This window comes from Mustela putorius, unplaced genomic scaffold (genome assembly GCF_011764305.1).
Source record: "Mustela putorius furo isolate JIRA1106 unplaced genomic scaffold, ASM1176430v1.1 tig00000695_pilon_pilon_pilon, whole genome shotgun sequence".
NCBI classification, from domain to species: Eukaryota; Metazoa; Chordata; class Mammalia; order Carnivora; family Mustelidae; genus Mustela; species Mustela putorius.
This window is the reverse complement of record NW_025421447.1, coordinates 6,685,241-6,708,419: the sequence shown is the minus strand read 5'-3', so window position 1 is coordinate 6,708,419 and position 23,179 is coordinate 6,685,241. Positions and strand designations below refer to the sequence as shown.

Here is a 23,179-nt window from a genome sequence, read left to right as displayed (position 1 = left end):
GAGGCAGCTCAGCTCCAACCCAGCGGATTAGGGAGATTAAGTTAGAGGGGAGAGATGTCCGAGACACCCAGAGGTGAAACTCCAGAGTCCTGTGGAGGAAAGGCCTGGGGGCTGAGCGGAGTGGGGTGGGGTGGGGGCTGGGATTCAGGGACCCTTCTCCTGAACCTTCCCATAGAATGTGGGTCGAAAGAGCACAGGCTGGGGAAGGTGAGTGAGTGTCCTGGTCCCTCTGTCTCTTCCTTGTCCCACTCCTTCGTCCCTTGCTTGCATCTCGCCAGCCCCCCGCTCAGCCCTCTGGCTCCTGGCGCCCCCACTGTTGCGATGGGCACCCCCTCTCCTCGCCGTGCTGCACAGTGACCTCTTCCAGGCCTTGCTGGGTGAGTAGCCCCAATTCTCTGAAGGGCAGTGGTGGAAAGGGTGGCCTGGGCCTCCCAGGGCAGTGACTGAACTTGGGGGCTGGTCGGGAGCGAGTAGGTGGTATGGGGCAAGCGGGGGTCTATGCAGGGGTCAGGCGTCTAGACTGTCCTCCCTCGGGATCCAGCTGTCCTGGCTGGTGGTGCTCCTCCCTGGACAGACACCAGGAGGCGAGATGGTGGCAGGGGTGGCCTGGGAGGCAGGGCTGGGGGAGGGTAACTCAGCTCTGTTCTGGTGACAGACATCCTGGACTATTATGAGGCCTGCATCTCAGAGAGCCAGGTAAGGGGGTGAGGTGGGGCCCTGTCCTCAGGGAGCAGGCAGGCAGGGGATGGCTGAGCTCACTTGGGCGACTTGGGGGCCCTGAGCACAAACTCCTGAGTCTGGGGTGTAGAGAATGCCCTCTCCACTCCCCACCTCCCTAGCCTCCTGCTTCCCCCCTTTCCTGGGCCCCAGTTGAGGACACTGAAGAGTCCAGGACAGTCATTTCTCGGGCCTCCTGAGGGATGGCTCGCCACCCCCCAGGGAGTCCCTCAGGCCCTGGCAGCCGGGCCCCAGGACTGAAGGGAGCATGGGTGCTCCCAGCCCCACTGCGGGGTGCTTCCGCCTCTGAGAAACGGGAGTCATCCTCCTGATCTCTGTCGTCTGCGCTGGTGCCTGGCCAGGCCTCCATCTTTGCCTCAGGGCCTCTCTGCTGCTGCTCTCCTCTCCTCTCCCATTATCCGGGTTCCTGCCGGCACTGAAGCAGTTAACTCTGCCAAGGCACCCCCCCCATCCTCGCTCCTCGCTCCCTCCCTCCCTCCCCCTGCTTCCTCTCTCCTCCTCTCTCCCCTTCCCTCCTCGGCTCCACGGCTCCCTCGGCCGCTGCCGCCTCCAACCCCCCCACCCCACTCCCCCGCCACGGCCCCTAGCCCCTGGCCGTTAGGCAAGACCCCCCCCTCCCCCGGGGCTCCCCGAAATCCAGTTCCCCACCCCCACCCCAGCTCATGCCCCAGCCCCCGAACTCCGGGGCTGCCAGCCCCCGGTGCCCCCGCCCCTCCTGAGAATCGGGGTGTGCTCCCCAAGCCCCCTCCCCTCCATTGGGGACCCCCTTTTAGGGCCCCCTTCCCCTCCCTCCCACGCTCCCCTCCCCTCCCCTTCTCCAACCCCTCTTTCCCCTCTCACCCCTCCCCCCATCCTGGCCCCCCCTGCAAAAGTGGGGTGCGGAGGGGGGAGGGGTGAGAACCCACGGAGGGGAGGCACGAAACTCCGATGAAGTCAGAGCCCCTTACCCGCCGCCGCGGCCAGCCCCCCCAACATGGACTGTCTCTGTATAGTGACAACCAAGGTAAGCATGATGGGGGGGGGGCTTTGCCCTGGGAGGAGGGTATGAGTTTGTGGGGAAGGGTTAGGCAGGCCTCATTTCAGGCTGGGGGCCCTGGAGCGACAGCATCAAAAGATGCATTTTGGGGTCATGGTTTAGTTTTGGGGTTCATATCTGAGATAATGCTGGGTTTGGCCACAGGTGCCCCCTGGAGTGATCCCTTTGTACCTGTAGAGAAATGGAAAATTTGGGCTGTTTTGTGGTTTGGGGGGCTAATGGGTTTTGGGGTTCACCAACGATGTTGGAGGGGACTTATCTAAGGAGAAGCCTGGCTCACAAGGGAGCCCTGCTCTTGTACGTTAGAAGGTGGACTGTGTGAAGGGGGTCCTCTTCCCTCCTGGGCGACAAACTGGCTTCCAGGTGTCTTGTCCAGTTTCAGGGGGCTCTTGGCATGGGGGTAGACAGTTATTGGTTGTGCCTGAATGGTCTGGGGGTGTCGGCAGGCAGAGAAGGGGTGGGCCTTCAACCTACAGAGCAAGCATCTTGTGGTAGGTACATTTTGGGGTACGCTCAATTATAGGGAACTGGTCATTTAGGGTTTGATCTTACAGAATGGGTTTAGTTGGGAGTTGTCAGAGGGCTAGCTCCTGGAACAGGATCCTCGGAGGGAATGGACCAGGTGAGGCGAGGGTCTGGGATACTCCCATGGGAGGGAGAAGCTCGAAGCAGCCCTGGTTGCCAGACTCTGAGGAGGAGGAGAGCTTTTGGGAGACAGGGGATTTGAGGAGGGGGAGCAGGTGGGTGGTGCAGAATTTGGGGGTGGCCCAGGCAGGTGCTCACTGTCCCCGTCTCCTCCCACACTGTATCTACCCCTTGTTGAGGAAGAGGGAGAAGAGGGGGAATAGGAGAAGAGAAGGGGAAGAGGAGAAGAGGGAAAAGATGGAGGGGAATGTTCCTCTTACCCCTGACACAGGGGATCAAGGTGGGGGAGGACACCTGGATTTCAGGTTACCAGGGTGAAAAGGAGTTGGAGGAGGGCAGAGCTGGCAGCAAGCAGCAGAGGACTGGACGAGGGTGTCCCTGTGGCTGGAGCCTGGAAAGGGCAGATCTTGGATGGGGAGCACAGGCGAGCTCCTGGTGGGGTGCAGAATACCTAGGTCTTGGCTGTGAGACTCTGGGACTGGCAAGCTGGATGCCTGGTGTGTGGAGGGAGGCCTGGGCGGGTGGCAGGCAGCTGGGGGTTGGGGGGTGGGACAGGAAGTGGGGGCCGGGGAGGCGGGGTCCGGGTGAGTCACAGGCTGGGGAGGGGGTTATATTTAGTGGGAACTGCAGCTTCTCAGGGGAGGGAGCTGAGGACACACATGTTCCCTGCCACAAACTCACACATGTGTGTACACATGCATCGTGCACGTGTGAGCAATGGATGCAAGAGACTGGAGCCCTAGGACCTTTGGGTCCCGAGTCCCCATGCCCTCTCGGGCTACTTGCTTGTCCCCAACCCCCCCAGTTCTGTGGCTCCAGGCTTTCTCCCCAGGCTCCTGCTTCCCCTGTTCCCTGGAGTGTCAGTGGATTTTTCGTGCCTCCCTTACTCGGGCCTGGTTTCCTTAATGTCTGTCTGGTCCTCTGCTTCTCCGGTCTCCTGCCCTTAGCCTGCCCCTCAGCCTTAGGTTCCCTGGCTGTGGCCCCCTCTGCTCAGGTGTACCCAGAAAGCCAGTTGGAATGTGTGGGCTCTGCTTCCAACATGTGAACGCACACGGGATCGCGAGCGAGGGTGAGGGGCTTGCTTGGCTGGCAGGCTCTTCTGGGAGGGGGAGCTTATTCGCCTCCCATCCAGACTCCTACTTCTTCGATGGAGCCCACAGCGAGCATCCCCGAGGGAAGGAGCCTTGCACAGAGAGGATCAATCATGCCTTTGGGGTTTTACAGAGGCGTGGAGGAGACCCAGGCTTGCCACATTCCTTGGCCGGAAAACTTGTCAGTCTCGGGATGACGGGGACTCCAACTCCCATAAGGCCTTGAGGCACAAGAGCCCTCGGTGTAAGGGGCCCGCTGTCCGTGGGGCTGTTGGGAGTTGTGGTCCCCCTGTATCCAGGGCAGCGGAGGGTAGCCCGGGAGGAGCCAGCAGGGGGCACGAGGCACTTGCTTCCCCATCCCCCCCGCCCCGCAGCGCCCCCCGCGCCCAACGTGCTGGGTGGGGTCGGGGGTGCCCAGGCTTTGCGGTCTCAGGCTTCCCAGCCCCGTCTGGGAGTCCTCCATCTTTCATCGCCTATATTTAGATTCCTGCCGCAGTAATTTAGGGAACATTTATGGAGGGCCCGCGCCAGGTCCCGCGCGTCGTGCTCCCGCCTGCCTAGCGATCGCCTCGTCTTACTCCGCGCCGGGGTCTTTGCCGGCGTTGGTCTCAGAGAACCTCTCGCTCCCACTCCGCCCCCGTCCCTCCCCCTTCTCCCCGCGCTGCTGCCGCCGTTGCCATGGCAACCGGCGACGACTGAAGTTGCGTGGCGGACTTGAGGGCCGGGCGCGGGTGTCGGAGGGCGGAGCAGAACGGGGGGGGGGGAGGGGGGAGAGCGGGGAAAGACCGGGGGCTTTGGGCCCGAGCCCCGGAGGCGAAGCGGTTAAACCCTCCGGGTGGTCCTCATTGGGCCCGGCTGGGATGCCGGGGGCGGGGCAGGGTGGCCAACGGCCTCATTCATTGGCGGACAGGGGCGTGGCGGAGGGGCAGTGTGGGCGAGGCCGGGGGAGCGAATGGGCGGGAAGTGGACGGAGGCGTGGTCGACTGGAAGGGGGGGAGGTGGGCGGGGCCTGGCTTACTCTGTCGAAGGAGGCGGGCAGCAACCCTTGGGAAGGGGCGGGGCCTGAGTGCGGGGTAACCTGACCGAAGTGAGGGCGGGGCTGACCCGGCAGGGGCGTGGCGTGGTCCCATGTGCCGACAGGAGACGGGGTTTGAGGGCCTGTTGTCTAAGGAACTGTGGGGTGCGGGGGGTCTTTGGGAAGGAGAATCCGAGGGCTGGGCCGTCTGACGTCTCAGTCTTCCTAAGATGGAGGCCTGTTCAGATTTCATCAGAACACAACCTCCTACCTCAGCTCTCTGTTCCAGGGAGACGGTTGCTAGGCGACAGCAAAGTCCTTGATTGCTGCGTTGCCAGGCAACAGGGAAACGGAAAATGGAGGGAAAAAGGAAATGGTGGGAGGGGGAGGGTCTCAGGGGCCACAGCGCCCGCTGGTGGAGAACCGGGGCCTGTGCATTTTCTATTCTAGAAGGAATTTCAAGTTGGCTCCTTTCTGCTTGGGCAACCTCCGAGGGAAGTGAGCATTCCAGCCAGACATGAAACTAGGGCGCTGGGGGTCATCTTGGGGGGCGCACCCAGCAGATTCCGATCAACGGGAAGGGAGGGACATAGGCGAGGTTCTGGGGCCTCTGAGTCCGTCCTCTCTGTCCTGTGTGGGCATTATAAAGAAGCCCGAGGGACAAATTTGAGGAGACTGCTCGCTGGGCGCTAAAAGCCGGGAAGGTGGGCGTTTAATGGAAGAACATTTGGAAGAGTTGCTTTCAGGGTTAGTCGTTTGTGGGAAAAAGCAAACCTCAGAGGCAGTCGTTTTGAGGTCTTCCGGAAGATTTGTGGGTCACTGCCAATTGCAGGCCAAATCTTTGGGTGAATGTTTTTTGAGGCTTGGAGGTGGGGGAGATAGATATATTTGGGAGCAATCTCCTAACAAAGTTGGAATTCAGAATCATAAAGGTGATGTTGAGATGTGGGAAGGGCAGCCAGAAAGGAAGAGGAGTACTTGGGAAGTGAAGGAAAGGGACAGGGAAGTATTTCCTAATTTAAAGGTTTGGGAATAAATTGAAGAGAGTGCAATTGAATGTGGAGGGTCAAGCTTTAAGATACATTAAGGACTCCCAGAAGTTGATGGTTGGTGAGATACATATAGATATAGATAATTTTAAGTTTTTCTTTAAGTTTATTTACTTATTTATGTACTCTCTACTCCCATCATGGGGCTCGAACTCACGACTCTGTGAGATCAAAAGTTACAAGCTCTTTCCACTGAGCCAGCCAGGGGCCCCTCTGGTGGTACCCTGGGCGGGCATACTGGAAAATCAGGAGTATCTCATTATGTGCAGGGATTTATTTGGACAGGAACCCCAAACGCGTCTGAAGACTGTTTATTTGGATGTTTGCATTAGAGCAGGAGTAATATTTGCACTAATTTCAAGGTCTCTGTGGGCGGATTAGGGGATATGATTTTGAAAGGGAGGATTTAAAGGGCAGTTACATTCGAGAGGACGACCAGCACCGGTGGTCCGTAAACGTTTGAAGAGCATCGCCTGGCTAGCAGGTGGGGCTGGGCTGCAGGTTAGAATAGATGTCTCGGCATCCGGGGGGATGCTGTCCACATTAATAACCCTGTTTGGGGAAGTAGCGGGGAGGGGCTTGTGGGAGGCATTTTCGATCATCCGGGGGTCCCTCTGCAGTGAGGCAGAAGTGCTGCTGCTTTCCCGCACATCGGAGTCGGCTGGAGACGAGTGGCCGGGGAGGTTTGGGAGTCGTTAGGGGCCTGGTGATTTCCGGGGCAGGAATTAGGTGAGAACTGTTATCTGTAAACTGGTCAGTCCGTAGAGGGGTCGGAATAGGCGTGTCCTGTGTAAGGCGAAGTCCACAGAGAAACAGCTGGAACCTGGGAAGTTGATGGCTAAGAGGGTCTCCCCTCACCCCCTCGCTCCCATCGTGACGCTCTCCCGCACTGCGCAGGCGCCGTCCCCCCCCCCCCCCCCCCCCCCCCCCGGCCGCAGCCTCCAGTCGCCGCGTCCGCCGCAGCCCCCGCCCCTCTGCCCCTCCCCCTCCCCCAGCCCTGGGACCCTTGCTCTCCCACCCGCCCCCTCCCCTAAGTCCCCCTCCCCTTCTCCATGTCGGCTCGGAACAGATTCGCCTCCATGTGTCTCTGCGTGGTACGTGCCGCGGTACGGGCTCCGGCCCCGCTCCCCTCTTCCCGGACCCCCCAAATCTCAGGGTGCAAGCTTCAAGTGCTGTCGCTCTTCCTTCTGCTTGGCGCGGGGTCTCTGGGTTGCAGTGTCTCGCGGACAGGCGCAGCGGGTTGCCCCTCTTATCCACATCCCCGCTTTCACTGACACCCCTCTATTTTGGGGTGCAAGCCCCGGTTCCAGGTCATTCTGTACAGCTGGAGCTCCAGTGATAAGAGGACCAAGGGGGAAGGAACAACAGCGATCCCCAGGCCTTTTACTTGCCTATGCCCTAACGTATTGGGGGTTCAGACTTGGTCCCAATGGCATCTGAGCTATAGCCCTTCCGGCTGAGTCCCAGTAGGGTAAAAGAGGGGACCCTCCTTTCCTGCCTGTCCTGCTTCAGTGGTCCTGTAATCTGGGACGGAGGGGTGCTGACCCGGATCCCCCACTCCCAGTTCCCAGTTTGGGAATTACCCTCCCCCCACCCCTCCAGACGTTTCCTCCCTGCCCTCCCAACCCTTACTACATGTACAGTTATCTGAAAATTTCCCAGGACTGAACTTGGGCCCTAACCTCCTTCAGCCACATTTTGGAACCTGTATCCCATTTCCCTCACATTGTCTTCTAATGCAGGGGAGTCTCCTCCCCAGTCCTAGACAGTCCCCCACCCCCATTGGGTTGGGGGCAGGGAGAGGTGTTTGCAGTCTCACGGGGATAAAATTTTACCTTCATTTTCTTCTCTAGAATAAACAACGAATTTTTGCCATCCCATATGCTATATGTGCACCCTGACATTTCTTCATCAGATTCAGGGATTTTTCTCTGTGAGGTGGGCTGAAAGTGGAAGGGCAGGGGGTTTGAACCCTCCCCAGACTTGGAGAAACTAGAAGCTGCGCTCCCCCCCCACGCCCCCCCCCATCAGGAAGGTTATGGGACTCCTGGGAAGTACAGAGGGGAGCTGCTTCCTCCCCTTTCCCCTGGACCCTCAGTTCTGGGGCACTATTCAGGCTGCAGACCATCATTTCAGGGTGTGCAGTGAACACCCTCCTTCAGGTCGTGGGGTTCTGTTATCCAAGATGGCCCAGCCTCTGGGTGGGTGGGGGGCGCTTTTCAGTTTACTCTCGCTGACCCTTCACTTTTCCTCCTTCTCTACTTTTTGCGCCCAAAGGCTGGTCTTGAAATCTGGAGCTCAGGATTCTCTTTCCAAGTCTGTGGCCCAGAAAACGGAGTGTATCCTGATGAGCCCCTGTTTTCCTTCTTAGGGGAACTTCTCGTCTCTCACCTCTCTGTCCTGGGTGGGAGAGCCTTCTTGTGGCTGGCTGCAAGTCCCAAACCTGTTCTGCTGCGCCCCCCACCCAAGCTATGGTTGAACTTGGGTTACATCCTCCGAATTTTCATTTTCAGAATCTTGCTTGAGCATCAGGCATTGACCTTGATAAGCTTCCTCTAGTTGGATCTTGTAACTGTTGCCCTCTCAGGGCTGGGGTGCTCAGCTTTTCGGATGTTTTTCTTGAGAGGGGATTTCTGCCTTCTTTTACTTGTGTGTCAAGTGGGGTGTGTGTGTGTGTGTGTGTAGGGGGGTGTCTTCTGTCTTCTCCTGCCTCTGGGGGAGCCCTGCCTGTGGTACCCTCCCCCTCTTTCCCTGAGCTTGGAGTTTCGGGAGGGTCTGCTTCTGTGGGGGCTGGCTCTTGAGGAGGGGGATAGTGTGAGGACCAAGGCCGGTATGGGAAGACCCAGGCAGGGTTGCCACCCTTCGCTGCTGTATCCGGCTGTCCTTTTCCTCTCTGGGCCCCAGTTAATCTCATTTACTGGCATCCTTGTTAAGCTAGCGTGGGAGTCAGATGAGATGACTGGTGGTTAGTTGGGAAGGGAGTCAGGGGTCATGTTGAGTCTCGCACCCCTAAAAGCCAGAGGGAGACTAGGAATGGATTCTGAGACTCAGTGCTCTACCCCATTCCCCAGTCAGCCAACCTGGAACGACACCCATCCCTGCCCCCCTCCTGAGCCCTACTACCTCCGTTCCTCCCCCTGCCTTCTCCATCCCCTTCTAGTATATCCGATTAGCTGGCTGGACTGTGGGCCTTTGTAGGGATGGGGCCAGATGCCTGGGGGCCCCTTTGCGGACTACTTGGGAACCAGTGGGGCCAGTGGAAGATGAGCTGGATGAGTTTAGCTTTGTCCTGCCTGAGGGGCTGATGCCAAGTACCTGCTAGTCCAAGGGCCTGACTGCAGTCCCTGCCTCTGTCCCGCCAGTGCTGGAGAGCCAGTCACTCCTGGGGTAGAGGCTGCAGTGGGGAGACTGAGGCTCCGGAGGGTGGGGTGGGAGTGAGATGGGGTAGGGGGGAGGGTGCTGGAGCTTGAGTATGGAGGAAGGAGCTTACAGATGGGAAGAGTGGGGTGAAGATGTATCGGGAAGCTGAGAAGTTGGGGATGGGCGTTGTAATGGGGGGTACAGAGTGTCAGAGGCCCTGCTGAACCTGAAGGCCTGGGTGGGGCTGGAGAAAAGGAGGCCGGAAGTGGGGTGTGCCAGGTGGAAGGCGGGGCCGGCAGTGGGGGAGCGCCTGGGACATGGGGGATGTGCAGGGGGGCGTTGGGGAGAGGGACTGGGATTTGGGGCCCACGGAGGAGAGCGGTGGCGTCCTAGCAGGAGAGGGGCTGGGGGAGGGTGGCGAGTGGGGAGCCCATGGGGCTGGAGGAGAGGGAGGGGGAGGATCTGGTCAGGCCCTGGGGCCTTCCGCACTGCACTGGCGGGGGTGGGGGCAGAGGAGGCGGCCTGGCCGGCAGCCTGGAGCCGGAGGTCCTGGGCCATCCCCGTGACGCCTCCGTCCCCATCCCCAGAAATACCGCTACCAAGATGAAGACACGCCCCCTCTGGAGCACAGCCCGGCCCACCTCCCCAACCAGGTAAACGCCCCCGAGCTGATGCACGTGGCGGAGAGGAACTTGTCCCACCTCGAGGCCGTCCAAGGGGTCGTGGGCCACGCCCACCTCACTCCCCTCAAGGTAGGAGACTCAGGCGGCATCCTCCCCAGTGCGGCCCTCGGAGCCTCGGAGCGCCAGCACCCCCAAGGGCCGGTAGGGCGAGAGCTGTAGCTGGGAGGAGGCTGGGATGGGGCGCCTGAGGCTTGGGCTCCTGGGGCCTGGGGAGGGGGCCCTTGGGGGGGCCCCCCCCCCCGGAGACACCTCGTTCCCACCCAGGAAAAACAGAGGCCAGACCAGTGGGAGTGGGCGTAGAGCTTGCAGCCAGGGTACGTGTGCCTGAGTGTGTGCACACACGCGTGTGCCGAGATGGGTGCGCCCCCAGGATGCCCCCCACCCCAGGCCCTCTGCATTCCTTCACACTCTCATCTCCATTTCCGTTTTCTGCGGCCTGAGCTCTGTTCCCAGCTTCTGCTGCCCTCATTTGCTCTAGTCCCTCGTCCGCCTCCTCCCCCCACTTCCGGCTTCTGGGCCTAGCTCTCCGTGTCCCCGAGTCTACAGCCCTTTCCATCTGTCTGGTCGGAGGCTCCCAGTCGTGGGGCCTTTCTGCTTTGGTCTGGCCCCAGCCTCTGCTCCCCTCCTCCCTGCCTTTCCCTCCCGCTGGCTGACTGGCTGGCTGGCTGCTGCTTCTGGATGCTTTCTCTCTCTTCCTCCCACGCACTCTCCTGCTCCCTCCCCGAGCCCCAGCTCAGGCCCTCCGCGCTGCTCAGTCCTCCTGCTCAGGCTGCTAGTTCTCCCTCTCCCAGGTGCCCTTCCCTGGTCCTTCTCCCCGTCCCCGTCCCAGCCACCCCTCTCTCGCATCCTTCCCCCACCGCGCTTTCCCTTTTCGGGTCCCTCCTGTCCCCCGTTATTGCTCGCCACCACCTGTTTCCTTCCCCATCTCCTCCTCCCCTATACTCACATTATGTTTTCCCTCTCTGGTCCCTGGGGAGACCCTGTTTCTGGGACCTTCCCTTCTCCAGCCCACTCTGCTGCTGCTTCCCCTTCAGTCTCCTCCCGTGGGGGCACAGGATGGGGAGGAAGGGAGACACCAGGTGGGCTATGGGGGCAGAGGTGGGATTCCAGAATCCTGTGGGATGCCCGGGGGAGGGGGAGGCTGCTGACATTTCACCAGAGGAGACCCAGAGGAGGTTTTCTGAGCCTGGGAATGAGGAGGCAGGGAGGGGGCGGCTGAAGGTTCTGGGGTGAGGATGAGTTCTGAGGGAAGAGAAACCATTCTGTGGCCTGGAGCAGAATGGGGAGACCATGAAAGGGTCAGAGGCCTTGGGGGCAGGGGTTGGACAGGGCAAGGCTATGAAGTCAGGGCCCAGAAAGAGCTGATGGAAGGGACCAGAAGGAAGGCCCTGGAGGAGAGAAGACAGCGTGGAATGTGCTGTGAGCCAGGGAGTCAAGGAAGGCCAACCGGACATGCTCTTTGTGGGATGAGACCATGACGTGTGGGGAGCCAGGGGCGTAGGAGAGGGAGGTGTGCCAGGTGGTAGTGGGCTCAGGCTAGTGGGTGTTGGGATCAGGACTCAGGAAGCAAGGGAAGCGACTGGAGGCCCTGAGCCAGCTGGGTATCTTTTGGGATCCAGGCCCGAGCTGGGGGACAGGAGAAGCCTTGGTTTGCAGAGGGAGTTGAGAACGAAGGACTGTGATTTGGGGACAATCTGGAGGGTTTGAAGCTGGGATGAGGGAGAGTGGTGCTTATCTCTCCAGGGAGTCAGAACTTAGGATGGACACTGAGGGGGAATGGGGCTGGAGCGGAGATAGGGACTGAAAGTGGGCAGAGGACAAGGGCTGCTTTGGAAGGTGGAAACTGCAGGGTGGGACAGGGATACAGAGAGAGGGTGTGGGATGCTGTAGAGAGAGGGGTGGGAGGCAGATGAAGGTAGCTGAGGAGGAGGCTTCTGGGGAAGGAGGCTCTAGGCTAGTGATGGGCGGGGGATTGAGGATGGGCGGTGGGATGGAGAACGACCGTGTGGAATCAGATTTGGCAGTCAGTGGCCATTGGTTGGATAACAGTGTTTGCTGAGATTGGAAGGGTCGGAGGTTGGTGGCGTTAGTAGATGGAGGGGTACGAATTGAGATCTGTGACGGAGCTTGAGAAGCAGTGTGTGGTGATCGCGGTGGGAGAGAGGAGGGGAGGATGGAAGAGTCTGGGGAATCCGGGACGAGCGCCTTGGCTTGGTAGGCTCCAAATAAATATTGGTTTAAGGAGGAGACAGGTTGGGGACCCCGGAAGGAAGCGCTTGGCCGCCTCCCCCATTGCCATGGAGACGGGGCTGCGGTTGCCCTGGCAATTGGGGAAGCCCCTAGGACCAGCCGAAGCTGGCCCCGCCCCAGAGCCTAGAGACCCTGCTGCGTTGTGGAGGCGACTGACGTCAGGACTGGGGCACGCCCCACTTTAACCCTTTCCTGAATGAAGGGGGGGGGAGTAGCTGAGAGATAGGACCCGGATGTCTCTCACCACTCCCCCTTCCTGACGTGCTGTGCACTCTGCGTAGGGTGAGGGGCGTACCGGAGGGCCGAAGGGGCTGTTCAGGATGCGCTGCGCCCACAAACCTCCTCAGCCCGGACTGCTCTGGCCGGGCTCCCGGGGGGCGGGGCCCAGGGCAGGAGAGGCGGGGCTAGTGGATCCCTTCTGCCCTGGGGACTCCGGTGGCCCCTAGGCCACGCCCATCTCCCCCCTCCCGTTGTCCTGGTGACAGGGCCTTCTGGAGGTGGGTCTCCCCAGGCCTTGGCTGGGCTTAGATACCGTTGCTACGCAACAGAGTCCTCAGAGGAAGGGGCGGATTGGTTGGCGGGTGGGGGAGAAGGAGGGAGGGGCCTGCAGCTAGGGGAACCCCGGATTTCGGGCACCCAGGATTTAGGGCAGATGTGTGTGAAGGTGAGGGGCAGATCCGAGGGAGGGTTCTCAAGGTTTCTGGGTGTATCTAGGCCGACAGGGACTGGGTGGGGGGCTAGAACGGGGGGGGGGGGCGGGAGGGGGCAGGACCCGGTGGACATGGAAGCACTGGGGTGTGTGTAGCACATAAGGCAGTGGCAGCCTGAGGTGTTACATCCGGTGAGAAGCTCCCCCCTTTGCCTGCCCCCCCCACTCTTTACCATCTGCTGCTCCCCCATCTGGCTGTCTCTCCCTCCCTTCCCGCTTTCTCAGACACCTCCTTCCACGTGCAGGGGGCCTGGGCTGGGCATAGCGAGCGCCTGGCCCAGGTGCGTGTGTGTCTGTGGTAGAGACTGAGCTGGGTCCTTGAGGGGTTTGAGAGCAGGCTTGGTTAAGAGGCTGAAGGGGTAGCCAGGATGGTGGGGACCCCCCACCCCCTCCCCGAGGACGACGGGCTTCCTCTTGAGCCAAGGCTCAGGCAGCTTGTCATCTCCTTCCCCCTCACAGGCCAATTCTCCTCCTGTGATTGTCAACACAGACACCCTAGAAGCCCCGGGATATGTGAGTTGTTTAGATTTTGGGGCCCTTGCAGAAGGAAGGAGGGAGAGAGGGAAGGCCTGGGTCCCAGCGCAGGGTGGGAGCAGGCTCTCAGGCAGGGATGTCTGTCTCACTGTTGTTGTGTTTCTGGTCCGTGCTGGAGTTGCAGGTGAACGGGACAGAGGGGGAGATGGAATACGAGGAGATCACATTGGAAAGGGTGAGCAGGCTCCCCGCTCCGAGGTCCCCACCCCCCGCTTCCCTGTCGGTGCTTGACTCTGTGCCTGTGTGTAGTGGGTGCCATGTCTTAGCCTTGTCCCTTCCTGCTCTGGTCACAGCTCCCCAACCCCTGTGTGCGCCCCTGCCCCCAGTCACCCTGCCTGGAGCGGGCAGGGCGGAGGGCTGACGCTCCTCCCCTCGTCCTGCCCAGGGCAACTCAGGTCTGGGCTTCAGCATCGCAGGTGGCACTGACAACCCGCACATTGGAGACGACCCATCCATCTTCATCACCAAGATCATTCCTGGCGGGGCTGCGGCCCAGGATGGCCGCCTCAGGTGGGGAGGGGATACAGGGGTTAGGGTGCTGGTTCCCTGGAAAGGGAGGACTGGGGCAGCACAAAGCCCCTGGCTCAGGCCCACTTTGCCGCCCTCAGGGTCAACGACAGCATCTTGTTCGTAAATGAAGTGGATGTGCGGGAGGTGACCCACTCGGCTGCGGTGGAGGCCCTCAAGGAGGCAGGCTCCATTGTCCGCCTCTACGTCATGCGCCGGAAGCCCCCGGCGGAGAAGCTCGTGGAGATCAAGCTCATCAAAGGCCCTAAAGGTAGTAATCCAGGCTCATCTCCCCGCCCCCACCCCAGCTGGAACCCCCGCCCCCAGGCCTGCTCCCCGGCCCCGGCCCAGAGCGCCCACCTCTGCCCTGCCCGCCACCCAGGTCTTGGCTTCAGCATCGCAGGGGGTGTAGGGAACCAGCATATCCCCGGAGATAACAGCATCTACGTGACGAAGATCATCGAAGGGGGTGCCGCCCACAAGGACGGGAGGCTGCAGATCGGGGACAAGATTCTAGCGGTGAGGACCTCCATCCCTCTGCCGGCCGGCACCTGGGGCTCGCCTCCCTGCCCGGGCAGGCCCCGCCTTCCGCACCACCATTCCCACAGTGCGGCTATCTCGGGGCTGTTTCCGGCTCTGTCTGAGCTCTCTGTCCTTGGCCCCAGGTCAACAGCGTGGGGCTGGAGGATGTCATGCACGAGGATGCCGTGGCAGCCCTGAAGAACACGTATGATGTGGTCTACCTGAAGGTGGCCAAGCCCAGCAACGCCTACCTGAGTGACAGCTATGCTCCCCCAGACATCACGACCTGTGAGCACCCTCCACCCCTCACAGCTCCCCGTGGCCCATCCCAGTGACCCCCGGGACATCCCGGTGACCACCAGATAGAAACTCTCTCTCTTGTTCTGTGGTTGGAGCATAGATGGAAAGACCAGTCACCTCGGAGGACCTAGAAAAGATCGTCTATGGTCTCTTGCCCAGGAGGCACAAGGCCCAGACAGTTTTGTGGCTCATTTTTTTCAAATTTTCAGGAAATAGATAATTCTTACGTTCCTTCTGAGCAAGAAGAAAGATAAAGAAAGTTCATGTTTCATCATATGAGGGCATTTCAGATGGTCACAAAGGTAACATCAGAGAAGGAAAACATAGGCCCCATGTTCCTTCTGAAGAGAGACGTGGAAGTTTTAGGGACACAGTCATAGACCAAACAGCAGCAGGTTGGGGGAATAACACTGTCTCAAAGTGGGATTTGTTCCAGAAAAACTTAAGGTGGTTTTGTATTGGGAAACTTTTTTTTTAAAAGATTTTATTTATTTATTTGACAGACAGAGATCACAAGTAGGCAGAGAGGCAGGCAGAGAGAGAGGAAGGGAAGCAGGCTCCCCCCGGAGCAGAGAGCTTGATGCTGCAGGGCTCAATCCCAGGACCCTGGGATCATGACCCGAGCCGGAGGCAGAGGCTTTAACCCACTGAGCCACCCAGGCACCCCATGTATTGGGAAACTTTTTAATACGATTCGTTGTATTCAATAATCGAAGGACTAACATCATAAAATTGTTTCAGCTAGACGCTGGGAAAAGACGGAGCAAATTCAGCTTCTGTTTTCACGTGAAAGTGTAGTAAACTAGGAACACAGATGTTTTCCTTAACGCAATGAATGGTAGTTATCCTACCAAGAGGGACCCAGGCTCCTTGGAGAAGGGGCCAGTTCTCAGTCTTGGCCTAGAAAGCAATGGAGAGAGCCAAGATTGCTGGGTTAAAGACCCAGGAGGGGCTCCTTCTGGCGAGTCAGTCAGAACTCATTCACTATATGAAAGTCTGTGAGATTATAATGTTGCTTGAGAGTAATTGGGCACCCTTGGAGCGTGCTGGGGGCCCCTCCATTAGGACACCTGGCAAATGCAGGGAGAGAGGGAAGCGTGTCTACTCGCTTTTTTGGACAAACCACATCTCAGAATTACCAAACAGTTGATAATGGCAAAATGCTTTTTATTTTTATTACTATCATTTTTTAGATTTTTATTTATTGGAGAGAGAGAAAAGCAGGCTCCCTGCTGAGCAGGGAGCCCAGTGTGGGGCTCCATCCCAGGACCCTGGAGATCGTGACATGAGCCGAAGGCAGATGCTTCACCATCTGAGCCACCAGACGTCCCATTTTTAAAATTTTTATTTATTTATTTTTTACTAGGCTCTACACACAATGTGGGGCTCAAACTGACAACCCCTAGATCAGGAGTTGCACGCTCTGCCGACTGAGGCAGCCAGGCAGCCCAGGGAAGGTTCTTTTTTGTAGCATAATTCCTCCTGATAAGTGCTCCTTCCTCCGAAAAAAAAAAAAAATAGAATATCCTATTTTGCTGTCCCCAGCAAAAAAACAGAACCAGGCAGTGGCCCTCAGTGGCCACTCAAGCTCCTGGGTGAAAGGCTGCCGGGGAGATAATAATGAGGGGGTCAGCTGGCCACACCTTGAACTTGCCAGTTAGTCTCACCTAAGACGACCAGATAGTTTTGCCTCCCGCCGCATAGCTGTTTTTTTCCTACCGTGTCGCCTACGAAGTGTTTGTGCCAGGAAAAATGGAACTAGAGTCTGTCGAAGTCTCTAGAACAAATCACCAGCTTACAGGAGAAACAGGCATATGTTAACACCATCAAAGATGCCAGCCGTGATTTCCCCATTAGAATCTGCCTAATAGAAAGTGGGAAATTCTATTAGACAAATGACCTAGTTTTCCCAACCAATGATGGCCAAGAGAAGGAAAAAAAGGGAGAGAGAGAGAGAGAGAGAGAGAGAGAGAGGGATTTTATAGATTAAGAGATTTGAGAAACAGAACCTGAAAGAAAGCCCCCAAGGCCTGGTATTCATGGTCCCCTTGACCTGACCACCCTGGGCATACCCAGGACATGTAACCCTCAAACAGACGACCCCCTGGGAGAACCAGCCCCCATGAATTCCTGTCCTCCAGGATTGCTGGGATGGGACGCCCCCTTGCCCCCGCCTGGGCCCTGGCGAAATCCTGTCTCCTCCCTTGAGTTTGCTCCCCTGGTTCCTGAGGGAGAAGGTGGGCTGGTGGGCGCCGCCCATCCTGAAGCTCGGTCCCACGCCTCCTCCCACGTCTTCTTCTAGCCTATTCCCAGCACCTGGACAACGAGATCAGTCACAGCAGTTACCTGGGTACCGACTACCCCACGGCCATGACCCCAACTTCCCCTCGGCGCTACTCCCCAGTGGCCAAGGACCTGCTTGGGGAGGAGGACGTGCCCCGGGACCCGAGACGGATCGTCATCCACCGGGGCTCCACGGGCCTGGGTTTCAACATCGTGGGCGGCGAGGACGGCGAGGGCATCTTCATCTCCTTCATCCTGGCAGGCGGTCCCGCAGACCTCAGCGGGGAACTGCGGAAGGGGGACCAGATCCTCTCGGTGAGGGAAGGCGGTGAGGGAAGGCCGGCCCTGTGCCCTTCCCCGCCTCGGGCCGGAGCCGGGCCCCCAGCTGTGGCCGCTCAGCCGCTCCCCTCTCCCTAGGTGAACGGCGTCGACCTCCGCAGTGCCAGCCACGAGCAGGCGGCCATCGCCTTGAAGAACGCGGGGCAGACGGTCACCATCATCGCTCAGTATAAACCAGAAGGTACCAGGCATGCAGCTCCCCACCGTGTGGGCAAGGATGGTCCTGGGAACAGCATCCCCTCAGCCGGCCGCTTCGGTGGCAGTGGGCCGGGGCCGGAGCTCAGGAACCTTCTTGTCCTTCCCCAGAGTACAGTCGATTCGAGGCCAAGATCCACGATCTTCGGGAGCAGCTCATGAACAGCAGCCTGGGCTCGGGGACCGCCTCCTTGCGGAGCAACCCCAAACGGGGTTTCTACATCAGGTCGGACGTTTCCCTGGACTCTGCCCCTCCTGGTTCTCTGCTCTTCCCCCTCAACCCCTGCTTGCCTCTGGCTCCCTCCATACTGAGTACCCCTCGTGCCTTCTGGCCCGGTCACCCTGGCCCTTTGCCTGAAACCTCCGCAGTCTGGCGATGCAGAGGTCACTGGCTGGCGGAGAGGGGCCTTGAGGCTGTGTGGACTACCGTGGGCACTGTGGCTCCTCGCCCCCGGCCCTCCCCGCCCTGGGCTCCTGTCCTACAGCTCCCATGGCCTCCCCGCTCCCTGCCGAGGCTATAGCTGTCCTCAGCACGGTCCACTCTGGCCTGACCTTCTCCCGCAGGTTCAGACCTGCATTTCTGGCCATCTGCTTTCTGGACATGTCCCCTGGGATGTCCCACGGGCACTTCACATTTAGCACGTCCCGAACTGGACTCCCCATGGTGTTGCTGAATCCGTGTTCCTCGTTCGCTGACGGGTGCCGCTAACTGTCCACTCGGCTCCTGCCTCCAGGCGGGTCTGGCTTGGCCATTCTCTCCCTGCTGGACTTCAGGGGCTTCCTGGCTCGGTCTGCACTGGCTCCCGGGGGTGCCAGACTGTCTCCTCTTCAGTCCCGCAGCTGCCTTGGTGGTCCTTTCTTTCCTTGGCCTGGCCGGAATTTGGTCTTTTTCTTTCTCACCCCTGTGGCTGTACTCTGCATGGGCACTGCAGACCGCGGTCCACACACTGTGGGTTCCCCGCAGTCCGCGACCCTGGTGGGAGGGCTATCGGCCACTGGGCTCTGATGCAGAGCCCTGGTCTGGGGGCCCTGGCAGGGTCTCGGGGCGCCGGGTCCTCCGCCCATCTCTGACCACTGGCTGCCCACCCTCCAGGGCCCTGTTTGACTATGACAAAACCAAGGACTGTGGCTTCCTGAGCCAGGCCCTGAGCTTCCGTTTCGGGGACGTGCTGCATGTGATTGACGCCAGCGACGAGGAGTGGTGGCAGGCGCGGCGGGTCCACTCCGACAGCGAGACCGATGACATCGGCTTCATCCCCAGCAAACGGCGGTGAGGCTCCTGGGGCCTGTAGGCTTCCTGCTGCAGGAGCTCAGGTCCCAGCGGCCCCTGGGGTGGGGCTTGGGGGGCAGCGGGGAGGGCCTGGGCCTGCCCTCTTACTCCTTGGAGGTCCGTCTGCTGGGCACTGTCCCTCCTGCGAGCCTTTGGAGCAGGGCCCCATGCTGGCCATCTCCCTACCCTCCCATCCTCCATGTCCCCCACAGGGTTGAACGGCGGGAGTGGTCAAGGTTAAAGGCCAAGGTAGGTGGGGGCAATAAGCTTGGAGGGAGGAGAGGGGGAGCCTCATGGCCGGGGGCATTCCACCAACCACGTGGCCTGCTCTCTCTTCACAGGATTGGGGCTCCAGCTCTGGATCACAGGGTAGGTAGGGTCAGCTGGGCCGGCCGGGTGAGGGAGCCCTGAGCTCTCCATATCCTCGGGAAGGTGATACAGGGCCCCGAGTGCCCTGTCTGAGAGCCCCTCCCAGATGCCCTGCCTCCCGCTAGGTCGAGAAGACTCCGTTCTGAGCTACGAGACAGTGACGCAGATGGAAGGTAAGGCCCCAGCCCTGGCCCCGGTCCCTGGTCCCCAGTCTCTGGCCCTGGCCCCCCGCTGCTCCCTGCCCCGCAGTCCGCCTCAGCTGGCTCTCTGTCCTCAGTGCACTACGCTCGCCCCATCATCATCCTTGGGCCCACCAAGGACCGAGCGAATGATGACCTGCTCTCGGAGTTCCCCGACAAGTTTGGATCCTGTGTACCCCGTGAGTGCGATGGGCCCTGGGGCGGGGCAAGGTGGTGAGGGCGGGGCCCAGGGGCTGTGGGGTGGGGCCTCTGGCAGAGCGGCCAGCGGAGGTTGGGGTGCAGGAGGACAGGTTGGGGTGCAGGAGGACGCAGGGTTCTCAGAGCAGGGGTGCTTCTCAGCCGCGTTCCAGGTCGGGGACCCGGGCAGGGGACCGGCGGGGGCTGGGGGCGGTGGTGCTACCCTCCCTGACCCCACAGTCATGGTCTCCCCAGCAGCCCCCAAGCTGGCGCTGTGGTGGTGGATGCTGGCAGGCTTGAGGCTGGAGGGATGGTTAGATCTTTGGGGGGTGGTGTGACTTCCTGGCAGATACCACGCGGCCCAAGCGGGAGTATGAGATAGATGGCCGGGACTACCACTTCGTGTCCTCCCGGGAGAAAATGGAGAAGGACATCCAGGCGCACAAATTCATCGAGGCCGGCCAGTACAACAGCCATCTCTACGGGACGAGCGTCCAGTCCGTGCGGGAGGTGGCCGAGCAGGTAGGACCCGCGGGCACCCAGCCTCTTCCTTCTCCCCTCTCCCTACCCCATGGCCTCCCCCAGCTCTCTCTAACTCTCTTTCTCTGTCTCTTTCCCCGCTGGGTCTCCACTCCCTCCTCCACCTCCTTCTCCTCTTGGGCAACTCTGTCTGACTGCCTGCTCCCCCTGCCTCCCTCCCTCGCTTGCTTCCTGACCCCAAACTCCTTGCCACCATCTGTCCCCTCTCCTCCCCTTCCCTCCTCCTTGCCCCATTTTGCCTCTCTCCCTCCGGCCTTGCCCTTGGTGGCTTGGCCTCCCCAACTTGGTCCCTCCTTCTGTCCTGCTCCCCTGTGGCCCTTTGCCCTGGCCTGTTCTTGGGGTCTGCACCCCCTTCTCCTGCTCCTCTGCCTCCTCCTTTTCCCCCGCACTGCCCCTCACCCTGCCCTCTGTCCCTCCATGGCTCCTTTCTCCATCTGCCTCTCCTCCCTCCCACCTGTCTCTCCTTGTTTCTTCCATCTGTCTGTCCTGTCTGCCCATCCATCCTACTTCCTCTCTCCTTTCCCCTTGCTTTCTCCTGTCCCTGCCCTCCACACGCCACCCTGCTCCCGGCCACCCCTCTGGCCTTGCTCTGCCCCATCTTCTGCCCCCCCCCCCCCCCGTTTGTGCCTTGTCCCTCACTCCTCTCTCGTTCCCTCCAACCCCCTCCTCCTGTGCTGGCTTCTCCCCTCACTCTCCCTCTGTCCCTTCCTTTTTCTCTCTGTCTTTCACTCTGTCTGTCCGTAACCCCTTCCCACCTTGACTCCCTGCTCACCTATCTTTTCACATCCACATCACTGCCCCTTTGGCCAACCTCCCATCCCCCACCTTTCCACGTCCCGTGTCCTGTGTCCTGTCCCGGCACCTCTGTCTGTCCTTGCCCGCCCCCTGCCGGCCCCCCTCCGCCCACCCTGCCCGCCCCCAGGGGAAGCACTGCATCCTCGACGTCTCGGCCAATGCCGTGCGGCGGCTGCAGGCGGCCCACCTGCACCCTATCGCCATCTTCATCCGCCCCCGCTCCCTGGAGAATGTGCTGTGAGTATGGTCCCAGGGGGCCTCCCCTCAGCCCCCAACCCGAGGCCCTGGGCCTCAGAGGGCCTCTGCTGAGCTCTTCCCTCCGCACCCGAGACAGCAGCTCTGGCAGCCCTGCAGGGGAACTGCCCCGGGAGCTGGAGCCCAGAGCACGCAGGGAGTCCCAGGCCTTTCCTTTCCTCTCCCACCTGGGCCTGGCCAGGACTACAGCTCCCAGCATCCCCCAGGGCAGACCCCTGGTGGGCCGAGCCAGCCTTTGGGTCTTCTGGGAGCTGGGGTCTGAGAGCCTTCCCCGGAGCCGAAGGCAGGAGGGAAGAGGCTCTGAGAGGTCCCGGGAGCGGCCCCACCAGGCGGGGATGGGTCTTGGGGGGCCCCGGGGGTGGCCGTTGTGGCCCCAGGGGCCGTCGGGAGCTGCATCTCCAGCAGTGGGCTCCGGATGAGAAGAGAGCCGTGCGTGTGGGGCCCTGGACGCTGGCAAGAGGCGGTGGCGGCCGCTCACAGGCACCGCTTCTGGCTGTCCGCAGGGAGATCAATAAGCGCATCACGGAGGAGCAAGCCCGCAAAGCCTTCGACAGAGCCACCAAGCTGGAGCAGGAGTTCACAGAGTGCTTCTCAGGTTAGGCCGCGGCCACCTGGCGCTGGGAAGGGGACCCCTGTGGGCGGGGACCCTTGCTCCCTTGCTCGGTGTCCAGCCTCACTGCCTGCCCCCCTCCCCCGCCCCCAGCCATCGTGGAGGGCGACAGCTTTGAGGAGATCTACCACAAGGTGAAGCGTGTCATCGAGGACCTCTCAGGCCCCTACATCTGGGTCCCGGCCCGAGAGAGACTCTGACTCCGGCCCTGGCGTGGCCTGGACTCGCCCCGCCTCCCTCCCGCGGGCCCTTTGGTCTGGACTGAATTGCCCAAGCCCTTCACGCCCCCTAGCCTCCCTCCCGTCCCTTCTTATTTATTTCCTTTCTAACTGGATCCAGCCCTGGAGGGGGGACACTCCCCTGCATGTATCCCCGCACCCCAGAACTGGGCTCCGGAACCCCGGGAACCTGGGGTCTGAGGGGGGGGAGCCAGGCTCCTGGTCCCGAGCCTGTGCTCCTGAGGACCGGAGCCCCTGCCCTCCCCCAACGCACACACAGCCCAGCGGGGGCCGCCTGCCCTCCCCACCTTGTCCCACACACATTCCAGAAGTCAGGGCCCCCTCGAGGAGCAGCCCGACGCAGGGATGCAGGGCCACAGGCCTCCTCTCCCTCCTGAGGCAAGGCCTGGGGCCCCCCTGCCCCCATCAGAACTCCCCAGGTCCCTTGGTTTAGCATTTATTTTTTCCCATTTTTTTTCTTCTCAAAGGTGGTCTTTTGGGGGGATAAGTGGGGGGACGCTCCTGTGGGCCCCCTGCCTTCCACGTGCCCCCCACCTTTTTTCTTTGCCGGTTTGCATGAGTGGAAGGTCTAACTGTGGCTTTTTTTTTTTCCCTGGGATTTACTTTTTATTTTACTTTGTTTTATTTTATTCTATTTTATTTTTTTTGGGAATGGGGAGGGATGGTTCTAGGGAGTGGGAGCGTGGGAGGGAGGGTGGGGGGCAAGGGTTGGGGGTCGGGCGCCTGGGAGCCAGGGGAAGACTGGAGATGCTGCCGCCTTCTGCAATTTATTTATTTTTTTCTTTTGAGAGAGTGAAAGGAAGAGACAGATACTTGAAACCTGGTGTGTGGCCTGGTTATTTGGGATGCGGGTGTGGAGGGAGTCAGGGTGGGAGTGTAGGGACAGGTCTGGGAGTCAGACCATTCTTCACGTCAGCCCAGAGAGGGGAAAGTGCCCTGAAAGGGGCCTTGGAGGGACCCCGAAACCAGGGACTCCGAGTCAGTAGTGAAGTATGGGCCTAGGAAGGGCTGGAGGCACTGCCCAAAGTCCCCGACAGACCTGGAAAGACCGGCACAGGGTCCCTGAAGCAACTTGGCCCAGTCCTGATCACTCCCCTGGGCAGTCTGGGGCAGCGTGAGGTTCTCGAAAGGAAAATTTGGAGGGAACTTTCTTGGTTCAGGTTCATAGAGTTGTGGACAGAGCTCGGCTCTGGCAGTGATGTTAACAGATTTGTTGATGAGAAATGCAGTGTAAATATTTATTGGGTTTCTTTATGTCCCATCTCTGTAGAAAGATTCAAAACAGCTTTGCCAATAATCAGGTAGGAGAATGGAAAGAGACCAAAGATAAAAAAAAAAAAAAAAAAAAAAAAGGCCAGAGCAGATGCAGTAGGTATGAGGGAACATACCATCTCTGAACTTCCTGGTAGACAGGGCAAAAAGGGAAATGGTCCGCTACCTAGTTCTTTCTTATAAAGGAGCAAAAAGC

The 23,179-nt window shown here is 60.1% G+C and overlaps 1 protein-coding gene across 13 annotated transcripts; it reads left to right on the top strand.

The window, feature by feature from the left end:
- The first annotated feature begins 285 nt into the window (after positions 1–285).
- Positions 286–22,530, top strand: DLG4 (discs large MAGUK scaffold protein 4). 13 transcript variants are annotated; one of them, XM_045083254.1, is made up of 21 exons: positions 286–377; positions 656–696; positions 9,522–9,686; positions 13,036–13,089; positions 13,226–13,285; positions 13,496–13,620; positions 13,719–13,888; positions 14,000–14,136; positions 14,283–14,427; positions 16,742–17,037; positions 17,140–17,242; positions 17,368–17,482; positions 18,350–18,526; positions 18,739–18,775; positions 18,868–18,895; positions 19,021–19,068; positions 19,173–19,274; positions 19,622–19,794; positions 20,735–20,844; positions 21,366–21,457; positions 21,566–22,530. In XM_045083254.1, the coding sequence occupies exons 3-21, from the start codon at positions 9,606–9,608 to the stop codon at positions 21,670–21,672; spliced, it is 2,160 nt and encodes a 719-aa protein (XP_044939189.1). In that variant the 5' UTR covers positions 286–377; positions 656–696; positions 9,522–9,605; the 3' UTR covers positions 21,673–22,530. The 13 variants fall into 13 exon arrangements, 12 of the variants coding, with proteins under 12 accessions (XP_044939189.1, XP_004760416.2, XP_004760415.2 ...); XM_004760359.3 differs by having other exon boundaries at positions 288–377; positions 9,522–9,587; positions 13,235–13,285; XM_004760358.3 differs by having other exon boundaries at positions 288–377; positions 9,522–9,587.
- The last annotated feature ends 649 nt before the right edge of the window (positions 22,531–23,179 follow it).

Coding starts and splice junctions, on each gene's coding strand:
- DLG4 (XM_045083251.1), top strand. CDS start 1,712: ATGGACTGTCTCTGTATAGTGACAACCAAG. Junction 13,889..13,999: donor GCTCATCAAAGGCCCTAAAG/GTAGTAATCCAG, acceptor CCCGCCACCCAG/GTCTTGGCTTCAGCATCGCA. Junction 14,137..14,282: donor TCGGGGACAAGATTCTAGCG/GTGAGGACCTCC, acceptor CCTTGGCCCCAG/GTCAACAGCGTGGGGCTGGA.